General features: G+C 46.9%; 1 protein-coding gene across 1 annotated transcript; it reads left to right on the forward strand.

The window, feature by feature from the left end:
• Positions 1 to 2,049: 2,049 nt before the first annotated feature.
• SRP14 (signal recognition particle 14) lies at positions 2,050 to 9,372 on the forward strand. Its single transcript, XM_073566747.1, has 5 exons — positions 2,050 to 2,226; positions 6,410 to 6,482; positions 8,324 to 8,436; positions 8,513 to 8,545; positions 9,033 to 9,372. Exons 1-5 carry the CDS (start codon positions 2,203 to 2,205, stop codon positions 9,120 to 9,122), a joined length of 333 nt encoding a protein of 110 aa, XP_073422848.1. The 5' UTR covers positions 2,050 to 2,202; the 3' UTR covers positions 9,123 to 9,372.
• Positions 9,373 to 9,630: the final 258 nt, after the last annotated feature.

Raw genomic sequence — 9,630 nt, forward strand, 5'->3', positions numbered from 1 at the left:
GCAGAAATTGCTGCACTCAAACTCCACAGTGTCATGGCCGTATACAAGGCTGCTGAGTTTGGACCTGGAGAGTCGCACCCTGGTGTCCTGCTGCACTGTTATGGCTTATATTTATTATGCTTGCTTATATAGCACTAACATATTCCATAGCACCGCACAGACATTGCTTTCAAAACTTCCACCTTAGTCTTCAACAGCTCCGGAGTATAATTTTTGCCAAAGTTGCAAATTATGAATCAGCTAAAAAAAAATCAAAATAATCAAAACAGGGTCAACATTTTTGACCAAATGCCATTGCTGCTTTTTGGCGACAGCGGTGATATCACAACTAAAGCTACAGTAACATCACCGCTGTCATCAGTCACTAAGCTCAGGGTCTCTGCTGTCAGCTGATGTCAGCAAACGCTGAGTGCAGTGATTGGCTGCAGCGGTGATGTGCGCTGCAATCGTAATGTCACCAATGCAGCCAAAACACAGACACCGGAACAGTGGCAGAGTGCTGGCTTCGGACTTGGGGAGGGTGTATTTGTTTTTCCTACTATTTGATTAGTTGGAGTACACTTTTCTAAAAGTGGAAACCCCCTTAAATAAATGAGACACTAACAGCTTTTCTGTTGGTTGCCGCCATCCTCTTCATGCTCTCCGGGACTAGGATGTAATCGTTCTGCTTGGCTTCCCCAGGTAGTTGTGTATTACAGTAGCAGCATTGTAAGAATGATTTCATATCATATCATTTAAAGGGGTTGTCCACCACCTCAGGGCTAGCCCTTCTACACGGCCCCACGGTGTGGCATAAATTGAAACATGCTATACCTACCTCCTGGACAGGAGCCGCTGCTCTTCCGGGCCTCCCATCAGTATCCAGACATAAACTGCCATGTAACTGCTGTATATGTTAGGAGACCGGCAAAGGACAGAAGGCAAACAGTGATTGGCTGCAGTGGTCACATGACATTGTATATGTTAGGAGACCGGCAAAGGACAGAAGGCAAACAGTGATTGGCTGCAGTGGTCACATGACATTGTATATGTTAGGAGACCGGCAAAGGGCAGAAGGCAAACATTGATTGGCTGCAGTGGTCACATGACATTGTATAAGTTAGGAGACCAGCAAAGGACACAAGGCTGACAGTGATTAGCTGCAGTGGTCACAGAACATTGCATATGTTTGGAGACCGTCAAATGGCACAAGACTGACAGTGATTGGCTGCAGTGGTCACATGACATTGTATATGTTAGGAGACAAGCCAGGGACACAAAACTGACATCGATTGGCTGCAGCGGTCATGTGACATTGCTTACATCAGGAGACGTTTGGGGGGCTGCAAGTCTGACAATGATTGGTTGCAGCGTCACGTTGTTTATTTCAGGAGACAAGCGCGGGACAAAAGGCTGTCAGTGATTGGCAGCAGTCATGGAACAATGGTTATGTTAGGACAGTGGAGGGACATAAAGGTCTGATAGTGATTGACTGCAGCGGTCGTGTCACATTGTTAATGTCAGTATACTGGACCCAAGGCTAACAGTGATTGACCGCAGCAGTCGCAAGATCAGGACACTGGCATTGGCAGGTGAGGAACATGAGGCGGACAGTGGAGGTAAGTAGAGCATTTTTTTAAAATGTATGCAGCACCCTAGGCCATTGATAAGGGGCTGCCCATTAGTGGTGGATGGACCCTTTAAATGGAAAACTTGCGCACTGCAAGGGTTAATTAAAGCTGAGCATTTATAGCGCAGTCAATCTGCAAAAACTGTACATCTGCAGGACCTCCCACCGATAGGTGGAACTGTGCTAGCTCACGAAACCTCTATCCATAGCGTAATGTGACGGTGATTCATACCTCCCACCGATAGGTGGCACTGTGCCATTACCAAACCTCTATCCACAGCATAATGTGACGGTGATTCATACCTCCCACCGATAAGTGGCACTGTGCTATCTCACCAAACCTCTATCCACACCATAATGATTCATACCTCCCACCGATAGCTGGCACTGCTCACACGTACCACACCTCTTCCAACAGTATGTGATTGCTATTAATACCTCCATCCGACAGGTGGCACTGATCACATTTATTAGACCTTGTAACTCGTGGTGTGACGCTCTATAAAATACAACGTCTACCATTACTCTATCATCCGAACTTCCAGGTGCCGTGTTTCCGTCGCTTCTAGTGCTGAGCTCAGCGCTGGAGGAAGATGGTTCTGCTGGAGAGTGAGCAGGTGAGAGGCGGGGAATAGTGCGGCGCTGACCGAGACTTACCCGCCAGGGGATAACGGGCCTAGCGCGCACAGTGATGGGGACGGTAATGTGCTGCTAATGTACTGTGTGTGGAGACCTCTGGGGTCCTGCTGTCACTCGTCACTTAGGCTACTTTCACACATCAGGTTTTCGGCGTCAGGCGCGATCCGGCGTCGTGCCGGAATGCCGGATCCGGTAAATGTTTTGTAAAACCTGATGTGCCGGATCCGGTTTTCTGCCGGATCTGTCTTTTTCTTGACAGACAAAACCGGATCCGTCTCATCCGGTTCATCCGTTTTTCTATCCGTGTTTCGACGGATTACGCCGGATCCGGTTTTCAAAATTGACCCTTGTGGCCTTCCGAACGGGATTGGCTACTGGAAAACTATATACAGCATGTTCCTGTTCTTTGACAGGTTGTAGAGAAGAAAGTGCAGGTTGGAGAGAAGAGCAAGTTACTGGCGAAGATGGATGTTGTCATTGGAAATATTACCACTAGAAGTTCTGTGACGGTTTCAGTAATGAGGGACAATTTTGCACTATACTTTATGTCACCTCAAGGCAGAGTACACTGGCAGGATGACAGAGTGTGAAAGATTTGTGCCCTAACCAAACTTGTGTACCTTCTGTACCAACAGTATATACCTTTGCCAACCAAAGTTGGCTATCTTGTCATGGTCTTACTATTTTTACCTTTAGGCCACAGGTGTGTACCTGGTTGTGTTTATATACCTGTGTTATATACCTGGTTTTGAATACCTTTTTACCTCTGAAATACCCTGTATTTAACCTTTTTTTTTTTTAAACATAGTTCGCCGCAGAAAGAAATGACAGACAACCATTGTGAAACGATAATTTAACTTTTATTTAAAAAATTTTTTTTTTTTGTAAAATGTTTTTAAAGTGCAAAAAACTTTTTTAATAAAGGTTTTAAACCCAATGGGCATTTTTATTAAAAAACACACATTACAAATCTGTGTAGTGTGGGGTGGAAATACTGCTGGAGGGGCTGCGGGACACTTCGACACTGGGTGTGTGGAGAGAGGACTGGGATCGTGGTGGGGAAGGAACAGTTAGAGGTGAAGGTGTGGAAAAAGCTACAGAATGGGTGGACATGTGGTGGGCGGTGGAGTGGAGGGTTGGGCAGGGACTGTAGGAGCAGATGATGTTGATGGAAAGTTGTACGGGGAAGGAGTTTGGTACGGGGAAGGAGTTTGGTACGGGGAAGGAGTTTGGTACGGGGCAGGTTGGAAGTGGGGAGATGTCTGGTACTGGGGAGGTTGCTGGTACTGGTGAGGTTGCTGGTATGTAATAGGAGGGGGAGGATGGAAAGTGGCTGGAGGGGGTGCAGATGTAATAGGAGGGGGAGGATGGAAAGTGGCTGGAGGGGGTGCAGATGTAATAGGAGGGGGAGGATGGAAAGTGGCTGGAGGGGGTGCAGGTGGAGGAACTACAGTGGTGGGAGGTGGAGGTTGGGAGGTAACCTGCTGTAGAGCACCGTGGCACGAATGCATTACATGCATCTGCTGGGTAGGAGATAGTGTTGCCATGCGCTCCACAACAGACCTGAAAAAGGTGTGGTTTGGCGAAGATCTTGCTTCTGAATGCATGGTTTGCAGAAGTGTCTTCACCTCCAGAATGCTGGAGTTGATCTGCTGATAGCCTGCGGAGATTTGCTCTGACAAGACTTTTAGACAGTTCTGGAAAGATGCATTCAGATGCAAGAACTCTGGCGCATAAGTCTTTTCCTGACCCCTCTGCCGCCCAGTACCCGCAGGTGTACTAGAGGTGGCAGGGGCAGAAGGGTGGGGTAAAGGGAAAGCGATCTCCTCACCAGCAGCTTCATGTAATGTAGGCGGCCACGATGCTCCTGTGCTGGTGGATGGGACAGATGGGTCGAATGTGTGGGAAGGCTGGGAAGGTGCAGATGTACCGGGGCGGTCGAAGTGTCCCTCGGTGCCGGTCTCCTCAGGGATCGCCTCAGAAGGGTCCAATCGTGCAGGCTCCCGAGTGCTGCTCACCGTGCTGTGGAATAAAGAGAAAAAAAAACAATTAAAATACTGACATGGTATGGCCCTGGCTGAATAAAAAAAAGTTACATCTAACATTTTTTTTCACATGTGGTGTGTAATATTTACCTTCTAGTGACCATTGTTTCCCGGAGGAACGACAGGGCTTGTGCGTACTTGTACTTGCTCCTGCGTCCTCCAGATCCACTCGGGGCCCGCATCTCTTTATTGAACTCCTTCTTGAAACGATCCCTCACAGACCGCCACCGATTCACAATTCTGTTCCCTGAAACGAGAAAGGAGTGGTTAGTATACAACATCAGTGTTTCCCAAACTCCAGTCCTCATGGTCCCCAGGGGTCACGTTTTCAGGATTTCCATAGTAAATAGAAATCCTGAACACATGATCCGTGGGGACCACGAGGACTGGAGTTCGGGAAACACTGGTTTACATCAAGCAACCGGTACTGTATATACTTACGCTCTTTAATCTGGGCCCGAACATCGAGGTCCTCCCAGCGGCCCACAAGGAGCGAACAGATTTCCTCCCAGAGTCGTCGGGTAACGATAAGGTCAGCGTGGCGGCGGTCAGCCGTATTCCAGAGCGGCTCCCTTTCTCTGACGAGATCGATGAGGTGGTCCACATCGAGTCCTCCATCCTCACCATCAGAGTCGGGAGCACGCTGTGAAGGCTGTTAAAGAAAAAGACAAAAATAACATAATTAGCCTCCACAAAAGAAATGAAATAAAAAGTGCAAAAAAACAAAGCAAAAATATTTATACTTACACGCTGGTGACCGCCGCGTTGCTGTCGCCGACGACCCTGGGAGGCACTGCGAGGACCTCTTGGCCGAGCACCAGATTGGGAAGACTAGAGAAGAAAACAAAAAATGTTATGTCTTTAGATGTAGGCATTTGTTTGCTGTGTGTGGTCTGCAGAACATTGTTTTCTATGTGTTGTGTGTAGTGTGATGTTGTGTTTCTGCGTTTGATGCAAAAAACTTACCAATTGTGAGCCCACTCCAGGTGTCTGTCCACCCCTTCCTTCTTCTTCTGGGAGCTCCTCTTCATCTTGTGATTCCTGTTTTGAAATAAAAGGCAATGAATAGACATATATTACAGAGATGATGGATTTTGAAAATAAAAACTTACCGTCAAATGCTGACGATGCGAGGGAGGGCTCCCAGAAGAAGATGTGCTGTCCTGTTGATGGCCAGACTCCATGGCTGTGGGTATTGCTGCTGCTGTTGCTGCTGCCAGTGATGCCATTTCTGCTGCTGCTGCTGCATCTCTTGGGCGGCTGTTGAATAAAGAGAAACAAAGGGCCAATGAATATCTTGATATTCCATGGCCCTAGTTTGGAGGAATGGGGGATTTGATAATTACCGTGTCTCATCTGCTGCTGGACTCCCCTCCTCAGCATGTTCCATTTGCTGCTCCATTTGGGGTGGTGGTGGTGCTGATGGTGCTGCAGTGGTCTCCTGCCTTCTCCTGCTGCGCTTGGTTGCTTTCTTGGGTGGCATGTTGGGTGTGGCTGTGGGTCCCACTGTCTTGCTTTTATATATGTCTTGTGGGCAGAGCTACTGAGCATGCTCAGACCAAAAAAACCGGATCCGGCTTTCGCCGGATCAGGCGCATTGCGGCGCTCATAGGCTTTCATTGTGTGAAAAAGCCGGACGCGCCGGATCCGGCGTGTCCGGCTTTTTCGCCGGAGACAAAAAACGTTACAGTAGCCGTTTTTTCCAGACGCCGGATCGTGACACATTGCCGGATCCGGCGAAAACCGGATGAAACGCATGGCCATCCGGCGCAAATGCAAGTCAATGGGGGGGAAACCGGATCCGGCATTGCATTTCGCCGGATCCGGTTTCTGTCAAAAGCGCCGGATCGCGCCTGACGGCGAAAACCTGATGTGTGAAAGAGGCCTTACTTTGGGTGAGCGCCTGCTGTGTACCCATGTGACCCGTTCTGTCAATCACTGGTGGGCTGCAGCGGTGGCACGATTGGCTGCAGGTGAACACTGCTGGACCCCGGTGCTGATCTACTGCTTTCCTTATACTATGAAATGCTGTTTGAATGTCAGCTGAACAGTGTGGCCCGTGATTGTCTACTGCTAATAATGCACAAATCTTATTTCATATTTTTTTCCCCCCAAGTTCTTAACGGAGCTCACACGTCTGTTCCAGAAATGCCGGACAACTGGGAGTGTCTTTATCACACTAAAGAAATGTAGGTATACTTCCTGCTTTACTGTGTAGATTGGGGAAGATCCTCATCAGTTGTCCTGCATGTATGTCTACTATATAAATACGGAATAGACTAAGAGAAGCAAACTCCTACCCCCAGGCAGGTTATGTGTTAAAACCCAATTCGTTTTTAACTGTCTTTAATCTGAGTGAGTGTAACTGTCCCACTCAGATCAGTAGGTCAATTCTTTCTGCGGATTCCGCTGCGGTTTACCATCTCCTCCATTGTAGAGGTGATAAACGGCAGGGTAATCCGCAGTGTGTGCACACACCCTTACTGTTATAGCCGCCACTCATGTTCTGAGCTATGATTGGAGGAATTCATTTAATTTCCTCCTGGTAGCCAGGCTTTTAGTGCAGCAGCCGTACAGCTTCAGAATTCTGTTAACCCAATATCTGCAGGTTATTAGTATTTCTTTACATGACCAGTTCCCTTTGGCTACAAATCCAGGAAGGGGAAAGCTGCACAAGTCTTAGCCCTATATCGGTTTTTTTTTTGGGAAACATTTACTTTACAGATATAAAAATAGTAGTGTTTGGGTTATTGTTTGAAGCTTGCTGAATTGTTTGCAGTTCTTGCATATAAGGTCATTTTAACTTGTGACAGATAATCTGCAGATTCAGTCTGTTTTACTTAAGGTACTGTCACACTAAGTGATCGCACCAGCGATCACGACAACGACACGACCTGGCAGAGATCGTTTGTACATCGCTATATGGTCGCTAGTTAGCTTCCAAACGCGAAGATCTCATAAACGTCACAACAGCGATCAGCGATCTGTATAACGACCTCGGCGGTCATTGGGACCTGTCACACAGCATGTATTGTAAAAGACTCCGACCTCGATAGGTGTGACTGAGCGCATCTTTTTCCACGCCCCTCTGCACAGAAGGTATAAATGCCAAAGATGAAGCGCTGTAGCGACTCTGACAGGATCGCAAAACCCCCACACACGATAGTATCCTCGCAACAAAGGAATATCCACAAAGCGCTCAGGAACAATGGATGGAGTCGCAGTTTTACGTTCTCATTTATTGCTGAGGTGATGTTGTGGCTGCCAATTGGAGCTGAGGGGCGTTACTAAAGAAAACCTAGTCCCGCCTGTGCCGCTGACATGAGGCGCCAACGAGGTCGCTTGTCGTTCATAAAGGGTGTCAAACTCAGCGATTCTGGCTCACCAGCAGGACGCCAATGTTCAAAATATGGTCCAGGACGTTCGTGCACGATCAGCGACATCGCAGCAGGGGCCACATCGCTGCTACATGTCACACACAGCGACATCGTTGACGATGTCGCTGCTGCGTCATAATATCGGTGTCGCTTAAGCGATATCGCTAGCTATCTCGCTTAGTGTGACATGGCCTTTAATTGTGAAGAAAATCTGCAACCTCAAAAGCTCATCCTGGGAATGTAGCCTTAAGCAAAAAAATCTGTGTATTGTAGGTTCTGCAATGTGAATGAGACTCTATAAATCTCGCCCATATGCGCCGGAGAGCAAAAAAACATCTGCAGTGGAAATTTGAAGACTTTATATTTAACACAGAGTTCAAAAGGGGAAAGTCAGATTAAGTACCATCCAAAACAAGCTCTGAAAGGAGTAACAAAAAACAAACAAACCCTGGTCTATGGTGACATTACTGCTAATCAAGGGAGTCTGAAAGTGTCAGCATTGTCGTTTGTTTTTTTTTTTTTGCATGGATTATGTACATGCAGCCTCTGTATAGAAACATACTAATGTTGCATGGTTTTGGAAGTATGGCAAAAAATTGCTAAATGTAACTTTATTAGTGTTCAGTAAGACTATTTGTGTCTACTTCTTACAGATGATGGACGGACGAAGCCGATGCCTAAGACGGGCCATATAGAAGGCTTTGAACCAGCTGACAATAAATGTCTTTTGAGAGCCACTGATGGAAAAAGGAAGATCAGCACTGTGGTGAGTGATAGCCAGTGAGGGGCTACAGTCTCCTCGTCATGCACAGCCGCTCATTGCAGGTCTTCTGCCTCCACAGGTCAGCTCCAAGGAAGTAAACAAGTTTCAGATGGTGAGTGCTCCATGAGAAGGTTTACTGGTGTAGTGTTTGTTCACACTGGTAAGGTTTTTATCCACAATAGGAAAACTACCACATGGCTATATTATGGCATTTTAAAAGGGGTTGTCCACTACTATGACAACCCCCTTCGTAAACTAAATATTTGGCCTCAATAAAATATTAAAGCCTGCAATCACGATCTCGGGGCTGTGGAATGACACGTGATGCCTGGAGCCCAATCAGCACTGGCGTCAATGTCTTTGCCTTCAGACAAACTGAACATGAAGAGGAAATCAGGGCCACAGCTGATCTCTGGCTTCATCATGTTCATTTCAACAAGTGACGCCAGCGCTGATCGGGTGCCTGGCATTACGTGTCGTATCACAGCCCCAGGACTGCGAGTGTCGATACGGCTTCCATGGGATGGGGAGTATTTAGGTTAAGAAGGAGCTGTCCTAGTAGTGGACAGTCCCTTAATATTTTACGTTCTTTATTTCAGGCTTATTCCAACCTACTACGTGCAAATATGGATGGACTGAAAAAGAAGGATAAGAAAAGTAAAACCAAGAAAAGCAGCGCTGCCCAGTGATGGACTTGGACTCTCTTATTTGATGAGAGAGGTGAGAAGAGCACAGAGCATCTGTGGCCAGTACTGATGTCAAGGAATGGGTCCATTCACATACATTGCTGCTGCCTATTTTATTTTGTGGTTATATATATATAAAAAAAAAAATAAGACTTTATTTGCAATTGGAAGATAATTTTTCTTTGTTCACTGTAATGGATTGTTCAGTTAGGACACTTTTTTTTTTTAATTAAAATTATACTGAGTTAGTGAACCCCAACTTGTCAGGATTGTGTCTTCAAGTGTACTACAAATGAGGTGAACCTCAGCCCCCTAATGTCCATGATGCACTATGACCGCTAGGAGCACTGACATCAGATGTCTCCAGTGATAAGGGGTACTTATCTGAGCTGAATAGATGCGTTAAACTCAATGGGAGCTGATCTGCAGTACCACAGACAGCCACTGTAGTGTACAGCGCTGTGGTGTCTGGCTCAAGTCACTGAGTACCACCAGCCACTGCTGGAGCCAA

Source organism: Dendrobates tinctorius, unplaced genomic scaffold (genome assembly GCF_039654945.1).
Source record: "Dendrobates tinctorius isolate UK_male_01 unplaced genomic scaffold, ASM3965494v1 ptg000019l, whole genome shotgun sequence".
NCBI lineage: Eukaryota > Metazoa > Chordata > Amphibia > Anura > Dendrobatidae > Dendrobates > Dendrobates tinctorius.

Bases quoted from the DNA above. Each gene is read 5' to 3' on its own strand.
- SRP14 (XM_073566747.1), top strand. From the start codon at position 2,203: ATGGTTCTGCTGGAGAGTGAGCAG. The intron at 2,227-6,409 runs GTGAGAGGCGGG...TTTCCCCCCAAG, and splicing joins TTCTGCTGGAGAGTGAGCAG to TTCTTAACGGAGCTCACACG. The intron at 8,546-9,032 runs GTGAGTGCTCCA...TCTTTATTTCAG, and splicing joins AAGTAAACAAGTTTCAGATG to GCTTATTCCAACCTACTACG.